The 17,524-nt window shown below is 37.9% G+C and overlaps 1 protein-coding gene across 3 annotated transcripts in view; it reads right to left on the bottom strand.

Moving 5' to 3' along the window:
- Positions 1 to 800: 800 nt before the first annotated feature.
- SHC4 (SHC adaptor protein 4) overlaps positions 801 to 17,524 on the bottom strand; it is a 141,783-nt gene continuing 125,059 nt past the window's right edge. For 2 of the 3 annotated variants that reach the window (XM_073995769.1, XM_073995768.1), the window contains 2 exons: positions 12,129 to 12,382; positions 2,494 to 3,211 (listed from right to left, as the gene is read on the bottom strand). In XM_073995769.1, the coding sequence (XP_073851870.1) occupies positions 3,056 to 3,211; positions 12,129 to 12,382 (410 nt within the window). In that variant the 3' untranslated portion in view covers positions 2,494 to 3,055. Of the gene's footprint in view, positions 3,212 to 12,128; positions 12,383 to 17,524 lie in introns of all 3 variants that reach the window. The other variant, XM_005559499.5, reaches the window with a different exon arrangement.

Below are 17,524 nucleotides of genomic sequence, written 5' to 3' on the forward strand. Positions count from 1 at the left end.
ATAATTACAAGTAATAAAATGGCAAAATTAGTAGAAGGAATTGCAAGAAACATGAAGGTGGGATTAAAAGGATCTCTGTAAGATTGAAATGCATTTGAAGTTGTTCTTGAGCGAAATAACCAATGCTTCAAAATACAGCTTGAGTTTTAATAATAATAACAAGTTGACATTTTTGCTGTAATTCATTTATGGTTACCTGAAAATCTGTACTTATTTCTCTGCAAATTAGCTTTGCCTTCCTGGCTAACCCAAAGCCACTCTAATGCTTTTAGAAGCTTGACTCTCTTCAAAGTCCTCTGTGCTGGATGTACTCCATTTATTTGCCCTTCCAGATCTCCCCCTCTAGTCTTTTCCATCCTCTCTGTTCCCAGGAGGCTGACCTCCAGAACTGCATCAAGGAGCTCCCTTGCTCTCTGTCTTCAAGTTGCTTGGGCCAGTGGACAATCCCAGCAGGAAATAGGGGGAACAGAAGAATGTTGGGTTATTAATATCCCTCACTGCCTCTTAGTTGAGTCAGCAGGGCTGACTGCATTCCTCCACTACAGGGCACAGCTCCTAAAAGGCAGCCCTTGCACATAGCTCCCTCTCCAGATTCGGTTAGCTGTTCTTTCCCTTTTTCCCTTAATTGGCCCCAGGGCACTGCATTCTCCCTCCTGATTTCCCTAAACTCTGTCCACACCTTTGTAAATAGTCTCTTTATTAAACTCACCTTGAATTATCCAGTTTGATTGAATCAATGTGTTTCCCTGATACATTTTACAAATGACAGTTTCCAAATCCCAAACATCAGACATATTCTGTCAATTGTCACAAAGCAATAATCATTTATTTTTTAAAGTCATTTACAGGTATTTGTAGGCAAATGGATTTCCACTTTAAGACAGATAAAGAATGTGAGATTAAAATAGCATGCAGACATTCCTTTTATTGTTTCCTTTTGTTTTAACTGTGTCTGTGGTATTTTTAAGTACCGTATTTAACTACTATACTATTACAGTCAAATACTGATTATCCATGTGTACTGCTGACACCATTTACAGTCATTGCATCTATTTGTATCAGGAACTCTTGCTACCAAGTTAATACTCTGCTCAGCTAGACTGAGACCACAGCCCTGCTCTGTGTCGGATAAAAGTGGTTAGACTACCCATACATTTCTAATGTCTATACCCATGCTGATCCCCTTTTTAAGGACAAATGATCAAGACCTAAGGTATATGGAAAATTGGTGAAAAGTACATTAATTCTAGTTGTATAAAAGGAAACAAATCCATCTAAAAAGTTTAATGGCAGTAGAAATAAAAATCATAAGCCTTTACAGTAAAATATTAGAGTATGCTTGGTTTCTAATGATTTCTATCCAAAAGAAGTTTTATTTAAAACTTAGCAAATATATCACAATCACAAAGACTAAGTTGTATCTACATAGCCAAAATGAAATGGAGTTAAGGCAATATCCAGATAACTCAAGATTTTTTAAAACAGACAAAAAACACACCAAAAAAAAAACCATTTTTCTTGCAAAGACAAGAAAAGGACAGAAGTAGTTTTCTGCTACTCAAACCAAATCCACTTTTATCATCATTCCCTATATTATTCCAAAGTTTCAATGTTTTAGACCAAATGGTTTGGAGTCTCAATTTTGTGAATGTTGATCTCAGGTGTGCCATTCATTCTGTGAGTATGGACACAGACTATAGAAGAAAAGCTTAATTTTTTACCTTAACTGTACAGACTGGTTATCAATAACGACCTCGAACAAATGAAAAACTTGCTTTGTAGAGACTTGTACTAAGTTAGGACTGAAGTAGTCCTCCAAATTCCCCTACCCCATTTAGCTCATTTTATTGCCAAGGAAACTGGAAACCAAACAGATTCAGCAACTTGCTGAAGGTAACACTGATAAGCCTCAGCGTCATGCTTTTCTGTACACCATGCTTAATCACTCTGTTAGTTTATCAGTTGGTCTACATGTGGCAAATCTTTCCAAGTGCTTCATTCAATATGTTTTTTTTTCTTTCTGCATTTTGTCTGATCATATGTATACAAGGTGCTAAGGATGTATGTAGGTGAGAAACTATGATTCAGTGTCAGCCAATCAAGAAGAAATTTTCCTATAATTTCAAAAAATTCTGTACTTTTACTAAGAATGAAACCAATTTGAATAGTAAATATGAAGAATACTGGTTTTGTTTGCCATCTTTTAAATCCAAGCACTCATGAGGTTTTTTTTGTTTTTTTGTTTTTTGTTTTGTTTTGTTTTGTTATAGCAGGAAGAGGGGAAGAATATAATGCAATCAGAAATGACTGATAGATTTGGCCTCTTCAGCTTGTCACATGCTGTATCTGAACAGTCTGAATAGCAAACACTGAGAAATGCTAGGCCAGAGAATTTGGGCCCCAATCCTTTTAACCAGCAAATGGGACGGTCCAATGAAACAGACAGCCACGTGAGTGGCTTTTGATTTGATTCCACTGACATCCACACAGTTCAAATTCAATGTCATATTTATTTTAACATTGCAGTGAAAAACGCTACTAAACAGAAAATGTAATAAAGTCAATAAGGCTCAAGAAAAATGCTTATTTTTTGTAGCAAGCTTTTTTTTTTTTTTTTTTTGGCAAATGGTTCTGTAGTCATAGAACATGAAGATACTTAGAATTAATCTCCCAATATGAAAATGTCCCCAAATTATCAAGTTGAAAGGCACATACCACTGCCCCAGCAGTTCATTCAAGTTGTCGTTAGCATGTGAAATTTTAGTTGTGCTTTTAGCTTGTGATCAATGCAATATGGCCTTAAAAAGTGACATCCGTGCATACATATAATTTCTTTTAAAATGACCAACCCTCTTCCTCTTTTCTGATTTTCATTACTGAAGATCAATTTTTGGTAGTTCTTCATTTGATAGAGGACCTGGTCCATGATGGTCTCGGAAAGATGCACTTGACAGTTTGTGCTCTATTTTATCTACAAACAAAGTTTCAATTATCTTTGTGTCCTAATACAAAATGGGGTTTCTTGAAATATCAGTGTGACGGTGCTTCAATACTGTCATTTGTTGGAATGCAAAAGTGCTGGATTATTATCTTTTCTCACTGGTTGTTTAAGGCTTACTTCACTTCCAGAAGAGATGATTGGCAAACTGTTATCCATATGGTATCTGATAAGGTGGCCGACGTTATCAAATACATGATCCTTGGTCCTCACCTTGAAAAAGAAGTACAAATATATTTAGGTTAAATTATAGTAGTTCTCCTGAAAGATATAAACAATCAGGGGGGAAATGCCAGATATATCCCTAAAGTAGATACTTTGCTGAAGAAAAGGTCCTTTTTTTTTTTTTCTTTTTTTTTTTGTGGAGACAGTCTCACTCTGTCGCCCAGGCTGCACTGTAGTGGCACGATCTCGACTCACTGTAACCTCCGCCTCCTGGGTTCAAGCAATTCTAGTGCCTCAGCCCGAGTAACTGGGACTACAGGCACGTGCCACCATGCCTGGCTAATTTTTTTGTATTTTAGTAGAGGTGGCGTTTCACCATGTTGCCCAGGTTAGTCTCAAACTCCTGAGCTCAAATGCCCACCTTGGCCTCCCAAAGGGCTAGGAGAAAAGGTGCTTTTAAATAGTTGACTCTGTATTCCCTGGTCAACGATTTCCTCATTCCTCATTACCATTGTAAAGCGACCATTCCAATAGGTTAGGAAAATGGTAGGCACTTGTCACCCAATCCAAATTTGCAATCAGCCTCTTTGCAGTATTATCGCTTGGTATATTCTGTGTTACTATCTCTATGACTATTTAACTGGTTTGCATACAAGCATGAATTCCAGGATTGTAATTATCTTCTGTTAACCACAGTGCTTCCATATCACCTTGTCCCTGTCGGAAGCAGGCCTTTCTGGAGAAGTCCTACCTCCTGCCTCTCTTTGGAGGCTCAGCATTCCTGTCTTCTCCAAGAAGCCTCCTCAGACCTTTCTAATAGACATTCATGTCTCCTTCCCACAGACTTCATAGTAGCTGATTCACAGATATTTGTTGCATGGAACTTACTGTCTGTATGCCAAAGAAATTCAATTTTCTTATGGCATGCCTTCTATGGAATTCCCTTCCTAGTACCCTATGCATAGACAGAAGACGTACATTACTGTCCATTGTGGTTCCACCAGTTTGGTGGCCTGGTTATATATGTGCTCCTGTTTGGAGGGTGGCTAGTAACCATCCAGGAAAGGGAAGATATGCAACAAGGCAGCACCTTGTTATGTATTTCTGCTAGTTCTCCTACAAGGGATTCTTGGAGTTCTGTCCAGATGTTGGTTTTTGTCATATTAAAATCATGCGTAATTACTGGAATAATTAACACAATTTGAATATGGACTATGACTTAGATAATAGTATTGTATAAATGTTAGGTTTCCTGATTTTGATCTTTGTACCATGACTGTGGAAGAGAATATCTCTGTTCTTAGGAAATACACATTCAAGGATTTACAGGAAAGGACACAATGGCACCAATTTGCTCTCCAATGGCTCCAAACCTCAAAGAGGTTTTCATCTCATTCCCATCCCATACCAGATCAGCTGACCAATCCTGCCATTCTATGTTCTTAATGCCACGTTACTCTGCCTTCTTCTTTGTATTTCTTCTGCCTCCATTTTGCCTCAGGCTTTCATTACTTTTTACCTAGAAGCCTCTAATTACTTTCTCTGTCCCTGGTCTTTCCCGTTCTCTTTAATCAATCCTGTATACAAGTGTCAAATTAATCTTTCAAGTACAGAGATTGTAAACAGGCCACTCTGACCTATGTAAACAGGCCACTATGACCGAATGCCCCATACGCTTTAGTTTGCTAGGGGCTAGGATGGAGGAGGGAGGGTTATGCACAGAGAGTTTGAACCATTTTGAATTAAAAATAGGGAGAGTTCCTATAAAACTCTGGTTTTATGACTTATTTGAAAAAAATAAAATCTGGTCGCACTGGGCCTCTGCTCTGCATGACAGCAATTGATTGGAGCTGAGTGGTGACTGCCCCCTTACACAGGATATGTGCCTTTTTTTACTGTACCTTATGCTCGCTCTATCCCCTGCCCAGCTTTATTCACTTACAGTACTGGCCTAGCCCTGCAAACACTTGTGTTTGTAACTTCACCCACACAAGATTTTTTCCTTGTGGTAAGAAACATATAACATGAGATCTGTTATACATGTATTTAACAGATATATATGTATATGTATTTATAATATAATTCAATTAGTCAAGGATTCATTTTATTTATTTATTTATTTTTGAGACGAGTCTTGCTCTGTTGCCCAGGAGGCTGGAGTGCAGTGGCACCATCTTGGCTCACCGCAAGCTCCGCCTCCCGGGTTCACGCCATTCTCCTGCCTCAGCCTCCCGAGTAGCTGGGACTACAGATGCCCGCCACCTCGCCCAGCTACTTTTTTGTATTTTTAGTAGAGATGGGGTTTCACCGTGTTAGCCAGGATGGTCTCAATCTCCAGACCTCGTGATCCTCCTGCCTCGGCCTCCCAAAGTGCTGGGATTACAGGTGTGAGCCACCGTGACTGGCCAATATATATGTTATATAACAGTTAACAAGACTGTACACTTAACAGATTTTTAAGTGTACAGTACAGTCTTGTTAACTGTTAAGTACAATGTTATACAGCAGATCTCTGGAACTTTTTCATCTTGCATGAATGACTGAAACTTTTACCCATCAAACAGCAACTACCCATTTCCTTGAGAACATAATAGCATGGGACAGGATTGCCTTCTTTTCTATGGTTGTTCTATAGTGTTCCACTGTATGGATATACTATATTTTCTTTATCCATTAGTTCTTTGGTGGATCTTTGTTTTCACCTCTTGACTATTGTGAATAATGCTGCAATAAACATGGGAGTGCAAATATCTTTTCAAGATCCTGCTTTCGGTTATTTTGTATAATTACCCAGAAGTGAGGTTGCTAGATCATATGGTAGTTTTATTTTTAATTTTTTGAGAAACCTCCAAACTGTGTTCCATTGAGGCTGCACAATTTTACACACCCACCAATAGTGCACGGGGGCTCCAATTCTTCACATCCTTGCAAACACCTGTTATCTTCTTCCTCTTTTTTTAAAATAATGGCCATCTTAACAAGTGTGAGGTATTATCTCACTGTGGTTTTGATTTGCATTTTCCTGATGATTAATGATGTTGAGCATGTTTTCATATACCCGTTGGTCATTTTTTGGTCTTTTTGGAGAAATCTCTATTCATTCAAGTCCTTTGCCTATGTTTTAATTGGTTGCTTTTATTTTTTTGCTATCGAGTTGTAGGCGTTCCTTACATATTTTGGATATTAACTCCTTATCAGATACATTGTTTGCAAATAGTTTCTCTCATTCTGTAGGTTGCCTTTTCACTAAGCTGACTGTTTTCTTTGCTGTGCAGAAGCTTTTTAGTTTAATGTAATGCCACTTCTCCAGGGTCCCTTTTATTGCCTGTGGAAATACCACTTTTCCTTCTGCCTCTAGTTTCATTCCACTGATATTCGGCATGATGTCAGCCTCTTAAATTTGTCAAGATTTGTCTTGTTATCTAACATGATCTATTCTGGAGAATGTTTTGTGTGTACTTAAGAAGAATATGTATTCTGTTGCTGTTGGATGGAATGTTCTGTATATGTATGTTAGATCTATAGTGTTGTTCAAGTTCTTTTTTTCTTCATTGATCTGTCTGGTGGTCTATCCATTATGGAAAGTGGGGTGTTTAATCTCCCTACTATTAATGTTTTGCTATCTATTTCCCCCTTTAGTTCTGTCAATGTTTGCTTCATATACTTGGGTACATTGATGTGTATATATATTTATAATTATTATATCTTCCTGAAGAATTGATCCTTTTAACATTATATCATGTCCTTCTTGGTCTCTTTTGACATTTTGACTTAAAGTTTATTTTGTTTGATATAAGTATGACCATTCCTGCCCTCTTTTGGTTATCATTTTCATGAAATATCTTTTTCTAAACTTTCACTTTCAACCTACGTGTGTCCTTAAATCTAAACTGAGTCCTTGCCAGGCGTGGTGGCTCATGCCTATAATCCCAACACTTTGGGAGGCCAAGGCAGGTGGATCACCTGAGGTCAGGAGTTTGAGACCAGACTAGCAGACATGGTGAAACCTCGTCTCCATTAAAAATACATAAATTAGCTGGGCATGGTGGCAAACCCCTCTTGTCCCAGCTACTCGGGAGGCTGAGGCAGGAGAATCACTTGAACCCAGGAGGCGGAGGTTGTAGTGAGCTGAGATTGTGCCACTGCACTCCAGCCTGGGCTATACAGCAAGACTCCATCTCAAAAAAAATAAATAAATAAAATAAAATAAAGTGAGTTTCTTATAGATAGCATGTAGTTGGATCTGGTTGTTTTTTTTTTTTTAAATCAATTCAGTCACTCTATGCTTTTTGATTACAGAATTTAATATATTTACATTTAAAGTAGTTAATACTAGAGAAGAATTATTACCATTCTATTAATTGTTTTCTGAATTAAAGCTCTTTTTGGTCCTGTTTTTCCTTTCTTGCTGTGTTCCTTTGTGTTTCATTGATTTTTCATAGTGAGTAGGCTTTAATTCCTTTATCATTTTGTTTTGTGTATCTTCTAGAAGTATTTTCTGTGTGGTTACCATGGGGCTGACATAAAACGTAGCTATAACAATCTATTTTAAACTGATAATAACTTAACTTAAATCACATACAAATACTCTACACTGTTATTTCTCCACACACAATTTTATGTTATTGATGTCACCAATTACGTTTTTAAAGTTCGTGTATTCATTAATGTATTTTATAGTTATATAGTTATTGCTGCATAATAACATTTTGGTTAACAACAGACTGCATATACAATGGTGATCCCATAAGATTATAATGAAGCTGAAAAATTCCTGTTGCCTAATGGCAATTGTCCTAAAGAATTGACTAATGAGTTGTTGGAACTGAAACAGGAAGGCATAGCTGAAGAGGAGGCAAAAGGAAAGGAAAGTGCAGGCAAATAAAAAGAAGAAGAATCCCCTCAAAAATTAACAATAAAGAGTTTAGCAGAAGCTTTTTCAGACCTTAACAAGTTTCTTGAAAAGACTAAAAACATGGACCCCCAACACCAAAAGGTTTCCATTAATAGAAAAGAATGCTCATGATGCATTATCTGCATACGAGCAAATCTATGATGAAAAAAGAAACAAAACAAGCAAACTGCCATGGTCATATTTCTGAAAACAGTGACACTTTCTCAAGAGACTCAGGCAGGTCCTTTAGGAGATATTCAAGAATAAGGCATTGTTATCATAGGAGATGACAACTCCATGCAAGTTATTGCCCCTTGAAGACTGTGGAATAAAATGTGGAGATAGAAGACAGTGATATTGATGATCCTGCCCCTGTCTAGCGCTAGCCTAATGTCTGTGTTTCTGTCTATATTTTTAACAACAAAAAAGTTTAAAAGAAAAAATATAAATAAAAAAATTTAAAATAGGGAAAACCATATAGAATAAGGATATAAAGAAAAATATTTTTGTACAGCCGTATAACCTATATTTTAAGCTAAGTGTTATTACAAAAAAATCAAAGGTTTAAAGTAATTTAAATGTTTACATGTTTACAAAGTAAAAAAATTACAGTAAACTCAAGTTAATTTATTATTGAAGAAAGAAAATTTTAAAAAATAAACTTAGTGTGGTCTAAGTGTATAGTATTTATAAAGTGTGCAGTAGTGTGCAGTAATGTCCTAGGTCTCTACATTCGCTCACCACTCACTCACTGGCTCACCTGGAGCAATTTCCAGTCCTGCAAGCTTCATTCACAGTAAATGTTCTATATAGGTGTGACATTTCAAATCTTTTATATCCTATTTCACTGCACCTTTTCTATGTTTACATACACAAATATTTACCATTGTGTTACAATTGTCTACAGTATTCAGTACACTAACATGCTGTACAGGTTTGCAACCTACAAGCAAAAGGCTATACCATATAGCCTATGTGTTAGTAGGCTATACTATCTAGGTTTGTGTACATATATTCAAAACTGTTTGCACAATGAAAAAACCATCTAGAAATGTATTTCTCATAATATTTCCCAATTGTTAAGTGATACACAACTTATTTTTCATACTTTTGTCTTTTAACTTCTATAACCAGAATTATTTACACACTGCCATTACAATATTACAGTATTCTGTATTTTTCTATATATTTACCTTTACCAGCAAGCTTTGTACTTTCATATACTTTCATGTTACTGTTTAGTATCCTTTTGTTTCAACTTGAAGGACTTTAGCATTTCTTGTAAGGCAGATCTAGTAGTAACAAACTCCTCATCTTTTGTTTATCTCAGAAAGTCTGTATTTCTCCTTTATTTTTAAAGGATGGTTTTGGCCAGGCATGGTGGCTCATGCCTATAATCCCAGCACTTTGGGAGGCTGAGGCAGGTGGATAACCTGAGGTCTGGAGTTCAAGACCAGCCTGGCCAACATGACAAAACCCCGTCTCTACTCAAAATACAAAAAATTAGCCAGGTGTGGCGGCGGGCACCTGTAATCCCAGCTACTTGGGAGGCTGAGGCAGGAGAATCGCTTGAACCTGGGAGGCAGAGGTTGCAGTGAACCAAGATGGCGCCATTGCACTCCAGCCTGGGTGACAAGAGTGAAACTGGTCTCAAAAGAAGGAAAAAAAAAAAAAAAAAAGAAAGGATGAGTAGTCTTGGTTAGCAGTCCTTTTTCTTTTAGCATTTTGAATACATTGAACCCACTGATAGTCTTATGGGGGTTATGATAAATGTGCTGATAGTCTTATGGAGGCTCTCTGGTACATAATGAGTCTCTTGCTGCTTTCAAAATTCTCTGTTTTTGACAATTTGATTGTAATGTGTCATGATGTGAATGTCTTTGGGTTCCTCATAGTTGGAGTCCATTGGTCTTCTTGAATCTGATGTTCATTTTCATCCCTTACTTGGGAAGATTTCAGACGTTATTTCTTTAAATAAGCTTTCTGCCCCCTTTTCCTCTCCTTCTTCTCCTTCACTCTCTTCTCCTTTTTGAAATCCAATAATGCATAAATTGGTCTGCTTGATAGTATATCATAAATCCCTTAGGCTTTCTTCACTTTTTAAAATTTTGCTGTTGTTGTTGTTGTTCCTTTTTCTGAAGAATTTCCAATGACTTCTCTTTGAGTTTGCTTTTTTTCTTCTGCTTAATCAAGTCTGCTGTTGAACCCCTCTAGTGAGTTTTTCAGTTCAGTTATTGTATTCTTCAGGTCCAAAATTTCTGTCTGCCTCTTTTTTATATTTTCTTTCCCTCTGTTGATATTCTGACTTTGTTCATGGATGGTATTATTGAGCTCATACAGCATCTTTACCACACTTATTTTGAATTCTTTGTCAGTTAATTCATATGCCTCTGTTTCTTTAGGATCTGTTTCTATAGATTTATTTTGTTTGTTTGTTTGGGCCACCTCTCTTTTTCCTTACAAACTGGCATCATACAAGGGAAGAATCACACCAACCAGCCCAAATAGAGGTCCTGGGGGTCTCTAAAATCTTCTGTGGGAGGATGTGACTTTTCTGGGCCTGTGTGTTCAATTTTTCAATTACAGAAGTTTGCCAGTTTTTCAGGAACTTGTAACCTCTTGCTCCTTCTGATGTCTGTGGCACTGCAAGTTCTCTGGTTCTATAGCAGCAAGCCACCCCACTTTCCCTGTTCTCCGTGGTCACAGGCATCCAAGGTATGCCAGCTTCCTTTCAGTGCCCCAAGCGGCAGGACAGATAACTGGTTCATCAGGCATCCCTCCAAAAAGTTGGAATTCTGGACATACTTCACTCCCCTCCCTCCCTTCTGAAGGAGAACCTTCAAGTTGTGTACTTTCTCCTATTTCTAGTGAGGAGTGCCAGCTGCAGCAAGCTACCCTGTGCTCTTCTTTGTTCTCAGTGGCTCCTGGCATCCAAAATATGGCAGTACCATGAGCACTCTATGTGAAATGAGACAGAAAGCAGTCCCTCAGGCAACCCACTGAAAAGCCAGAACATGGCATGCAAGCTCTACTCTTCTCTTTCCCCCATTTCCCCAAGGGAGAGGTCATGAGACATGGAATTCCTTCCTGACACTGAGCTATGCTGATGTGGGGAAGGAGTTGATGCAGATAAAGTGAAATTGTTCTTCTTACCTGTTTCAACATGACTGTTTTCAGCTCTATGCTCACCTGAGGTACTACAACTTTTGAAGTGAATTCTGTGGCTCTCATAAAGGTATTTTGGTCGATATAGGTTTGTTAATTCTTTGTTTCTGTTGGGGGAATGAGGGCTGGGACTTCCTATTCTGCCATCTTGCTGATGTCACCACTCACATGGGCTTTGATTGCATCATTTGTCTCAAAACTGCCAATGCCTCCCCACTGCCTGGCAAATTAGGCATTTCTGCCCCATATGGATGGCTCTAATGTACCTTTCCCAGGATAATTTTCTGTCTACAGGCATCCTTTGCTACTGTCATTCATCTTCTCTTGGGTTAATACCATTCTATGACTCTGTCTGCACCTATGGTTCCCTCCCTATACTCCAAATGTCCCTCTTTTGAAATCTTGCCTTCTTTCAAGGTTTGCTTTACATGATGGACCCTATAAGGAGCCTTCTCAGTTTGCCTCAACCAGAACGATCTCTCTGTTCTGAGAAACACCATAATGCTTTGGTTGAACAGTTCTTATCTCATTCAGCTTTACATTATAATTATTTAAGCACCTGTTTTATGAAATTATCAGCACTCTGAGAGCAAGGACTATGTATGTGATACTGAACAACAGTCAGTTGCAAATTCCTTTACTTCAATATAGCAGGTATTCATTTAATTCATTGAATTGAACTGAAAAGGGCAGAAAGAGTCTGTCCTCTGCTTGATACTCCAGGGTGGCCTCCTACTCTAACCCCTCCACTACCCTCTAGTTAGCATGTCCTGCTCCAACTGGAAGGTTCCAGAAAAAGCAAACACTTAGCCTTGAGCACTATTCAATACCAGGTTTTGGAAATGATTCAGGTTATGCTTAATAGAACAACATCCTGTGAAACCTCTAATGAGAAGTCAATGATACCTTGCCTTCAGGATCCACCAGAAGAAGATGTTTTGCTTGGCCTCCCTGTAGTCCACTCAGCACATATTGGCCGGGGGAGGTTGCACTCTCTCGAACCAAAAAGTCCCCATCCTTTACCAAGAGGCTCTCTGCCGCCTTCCTGCTCAGCTTGCCATGATAGCATTCTTCACTCCACAGCTGCTGCTTAATGTGTGGCAAAGAATGTGAGCTGGCAGGCTGGGCTGTGGCACCCGGCTGAACAGTTTCTGGTGCCTCTGAAGTCAGAACACAAAGAGAGACATCATCGAGTTACCGCTTCATCCATCCATTCATTCATTTATTCACTCAGCAAATATAACCTGAGGTCCTACTGTGTGCCAGGCATTGCTTAAATAATACTGCTTGGGGAAGAAATGAGATTTTTGTTTTCAGAACTCCCAACAGGCTTTAATTTAATGGTAGATCCAAACATTGCCTTTGGCTTCTGTTACCAGGGAAGCCTTGCCCAGGTGCAGGAGTTTTTCTTTCAGATGGGAAATGGAACAGACCCACGAGAACTGCTTTTATAACTGCAGAGAGAGGCTCTTTATGTCCCAGGGGTTGCATGTTAAAGAGAAAAAAGCTTATGCTGTACCTGGGTTACAAATAATTTCTACAACGTTTCCAAACGCTTTGAAAATAGCTATAATAACTTTAGACCATCCCCACTTTTTAGCATTTAGCTCTTGTCCCCCCTTTTTAAAACTGAATTACTAATGTGTGTCTAGTCATTCTTCTGACCCAAAACTTCAAAACTTTGCTAAACCTCACAGCATTCCTACTGAAGGACCACTTTGTTGTTTGTATCATTCACCTGCCTGGACAAAGAGAGTTGATGAGGTAAAAGAAGACAAATCATCAGGGAGGAATAACCCAAGGCAGCTCCCCAAGGCACTGCCTACTAAGTGTTGTCCAGAGTTGAGAGCACTGGGGATGGGAAGGGACCTCCAATTAGCAGTTTATAGTACTATCCACACTCATAATAGTGGTAATAGTTACTGCGTAGTTCTCATTTATCAAGTATGATAGAAACTGCTAAATGCTTTACATACATTATGTTGTTTAACTCTCACAATTAGACAGGCAAGGAAATGAATCTTTAGAAAGGGTGGCCGGACAGGATGGCTCATGCCTGTTATCCCAGCACTTTGTGAGGCCGAGGCAGGTGGATTACCTCAGCTCAGGAGTTCGAGACCAGCCTGGGAAACATGGTGAAACCCGGTCTCTACAAAAAATACAAAAAAATACAAAAAAAAAAAAAAAAAAAAAAAAAGCCAGGCATAGTGGCACATGCCTGTAGTCCCAGCTACCTGGGGGGCCGAGGCAAGAGAATCGCTTGAACCAGGGAGGCAGAGGTTGCAATGAGCCAAGATCGCACCACTGCACTCCATCCTGGGCGACAGTGAGACCGTGCCTCAAACAAACAAAAAGGAAGGTTCAGGGACTTAAATTTACACTGCTAATAGTTGTAGATCTGAAATTTGAAACAAGGTCATCTGACTCCAAAGCCTAGATTCTTAATTACTAAACTCTAAGGCCCTTGCCTTGGATGTGAAAATCTTTCTTTTAGTAGAATCTAGCCACTTTACTTCAGTAGTATCCACAAAGATCCCTTATTTGGGTCAGCCTTCAGCATCTCCAAAAGTAATAACGTAAAACTCTTATGTCTGAAACCAGGTTCTTATGTCTGAAACTTGCGTGTTTAATAAGGCAAATTTACCAGGAAAATAATCATAGAAACTAGATTTTGTTTTGTTTTGTTTTGTTTTTAAACGCAAAGAGTCTTTTAAATAGAAACCAGTCTTTATCTTCATAAACTCAAAGAAGTGTTTATATGTCCTTAGGTAAGGGTCTTGCAAATGAGAAATTCTCTTGACTATGAGTTTGTATGACTACAATTTACACATGATCATCCCATGAAGTCACTGGTGTAGGCAACCAGTGTCCTGTAGTCGTAATTCAATTCTATCAATACATTACAGTTTTGTCCCTACTTGAGGGCTTCTTTCTGCACACAGCTATAATGCAGTATTCACAAACAGATCTTTTAAAAAGTATCATTCATCTAAATCTAATGGCTGGAAACATTCTCTTCTACAATCAAATCTTTCTATTGTTGCCAGAAATAGCCTGACAAAATGTATGCAGATTTGATGAATAATACTTGTAACTGGCCTTAGTGCTGCCTGCTTTCAGGCACAATGGATAACTTCTAATGAGTCGCTATATGTGTGTTTGTGTGTGTGAAAAAGCGTGTGAGTGTGGGAGGAATGCATGCACACATTGTGTGTGGGTATACACATCTTAATGCGTGATGGCTTTGGTTTATTCTGAGATTATGGTGAAGAGCTTTTGGACAAAGACAAAACAATAGAAAAACAGACATTATATCATCTTGAAAAGAGGCAACGGATCATGGGCCAACCAGAGGAAATGGACAATGTTTTCCTAACAGTTTCCCAAATGAGCAGAAGGACAAGGTACTCCACTGGGAGATTTCAATCATCCAAACATTTGCGGAAAATCTGATTCTGCCAGAATAGATGACAATTTGTTTACTTTGTTTAATTTTAAAAGTTACACATACTAGCTTTTTAAAATCTAGCAAAGAGAAAAACAAATAAAATTAATTACCTATGGTCTCATCACTAAATAAAACTGCTCTTAACACTGTGGTACATTATCCATTATCTTGCTCCTTTTCTAATGCATAAGTTGACATTGACAATAATACTTATAATCTAAATATGGTTATTTATATATAATTTATGCATAATATTTAATAAATTGTTGAATTGATATAATCATATTTTCTCAGAAGGAGTAGTGAAGGTTAAGGAAGCAATAAGGAAGGCCAATCTAGATTTAACTGAAACCATAAAAAAGTGATAGGAATTATGAAAGAAAGTAAATCATATCATCTTGGAGTTCCCATTGGCACTTAAAGACATATTTTTCACAATCAGACCTTAAAGAAAGCACAGTATAGATATGGCTATCCACATCCAAATGGATCTAACGGGCAAAACCTCTAAAAGGGAAAATATGGTTTAAGGAAGAGAAAAACATGCAAAATCTGGATTAAATAATTGAAAGTAATCTCAATGAGAAAGAAAGGATGAGACATTTAAAGAAACCAATATGAACTGTAAAGATGGCACACTGGTGAATCCCATTTTTAAAAAGCACCTGTAAAACAATTTTTATAGTACTAATTATTATTTTAGCAAAGCACTGGAAAAATTGGTATGTCCTTCAATAAGGTACTGATTACGTAAATCATGATGCACTCATACAATACTATAGAGCAATTTAAAATAGTGAAGATCGTGTGCTTATATAGACAAATTTCTAAAATAGAGAGTAAAATAAGGAGGTGTACAAGGGGATTATTATAACTGAGAGCTGAAACAAGAAAGTGGAACGTTGTCTTGTTTGACATCAGCTGAGAATGTGCATATTGGGTGACTGAAAACTTTTGTTGCTCCGTGCATGGCCACACATGACACAAAAGGACTATGAGTATTGATTTCGGAGTTACAACTAAATTTTAGCAAGTAATCTAATTCTCGAATATGGAATCTGTGAATAATGATAATTGACTACACTGTTTATTAGTATGGATTATTGGGTGTATGAAAACTCTAAAATAAAAATGTATTTGCATTGAGAGGAAAAATATGTTCATTTACACAAAGTATCTGAAAATTTGGTAGAAAAAGATGTTAACATGAAATGTTAAGCATAAATGAGAGAGAGGTTCAGATAGTACCCAGAGAAAAATTATTTGTAATGTAAAGAAAGAATTAAATGTCTGTTAGACACGTTACTAGGGCGTAGCAATTAGTATATAGTAATTAAGATGCTGGTTGAGAAAAGGCAAGGGGCCTAATAGAAAAAACATAATAAAGATCCCAGAAATAAATTCACATATATACGAAGAGTTTGATATAATAGAAAGTAGCATCAGGGAAAAGAGGAGACTACTCAATCAATAGTGTTTGGAAAATTGACAAACATGGATAAAATTAAGTTAGATCTCCAACTTCACATAATCTATAAAGGTCAAGGGGAATAAATATTTTATTGTGAAAATAAAACAATGAAGCCAATATTTTAAAAAATAGATGTTGGATAAAAAAACGAAAATTTAATCCAAAGCAAGTAGAATGAAAACATAATAAAGATAAAATGGAAATCAATGAAATAGAAAACAAAAAACAACAGAGAAAATTAAACCCAAACCTGGGCACACTGGAAAGATCCATAAAATTAATAAACCTGAAAGAGGACTGATCAAGTAAAAAGGAGAAAATTACCAATAACAGGAAAGAGAGAATGGATATCACTATGGATGTTTTGGGCAATAAAAAGACAACAGAGAAATATTGTGGAAATCTTCATACAGAACTGCCTCTAAGCTAATAAAATGGAATGCTGCTAAGTTTTCAAGGAAACTACATTGCCAAATAAATCACAATCCCTTCTTGTCCACGGCTTCTGGCCCCTGAAGCAAACTCGAATCTCTCATGACCACAGTGGGAAATAGGCTGTAAAAGTGGCAAAGCCCCCGAGAAAGGCACATTCTCCAATATCTACTTTAAGTGTACACGTGGAGAATAATGGCAGGAACAACCCAGATGGCATGGTCTGGGTCCACAGATGACAGTGGACACCAAAAGTCCTCTCATAAAGCTGAACCAGTACCCAAGCAAATCGCTTTCTCCACTTCCAGCTCAGTCTTCAGAACTCTAGCCTGGCCAGATTTGGTCATCGCTGTGGACCAGTGGCTGCTGTCCCATGCTGTTGCATTCCTCCCTTTTGAGAATGTGAGTTTCTACTGCTATTATCTTATTCCTATTCCCCCATTAATTTGGGGTATGGAGGGTGGCAGACAACTTGGCAGATAATAAGGATCTTCATCTAATTTTAGATGCTGTAATTGTATAAGTACTTGCAATGTCTTCCTTGGGGAGAGGGCAAATATGTTTTACGTGAAAAGAAAAGCTCACGAATATTTGAGTGGCAGATAGGTGTACTGTGGCAGAGACAGTTAGTCATCTACCAATATCTATCCTCCCTTTCATTACATCACAGAACTCCTAAGTTTAGCTAGGCACCCAGCTAGAGTAATTTTTCTAGCCTTCCTTGCAGCTAGGTGTGGCCACATGTCTATGGTCTGCCAATGGCGGGTAAAAAGAAATGATGTCTGCCTCTTCTGGTCATGTCCTTTAAAGAAATATATATGTGCTCCTCTTGCTTTTCTCCTTTCCCACTAGCTGCATGCAAATGTGATGATGAGGGCCCAAGCAGCCACTTTGGACCAGAGATGGAAGCCAGATGTTGAGAATGACAAAGCTCCCCTACCAATCCCGTGG

Source organism: Macaca fascicularis, chromosome 7 (assembly GCF_037993035.2).
Source record: "Macaca fascicularis isolate 582-1 chromosome 7, T2T-MFA8v1.1".
NCBI classification, from domain to species: domain Eukaryota; kingdom Metazoa; phylum Chordata; class Mammalia; order Primates; family Cercopithecidae; genus Macaca; species Macaca fascicularis.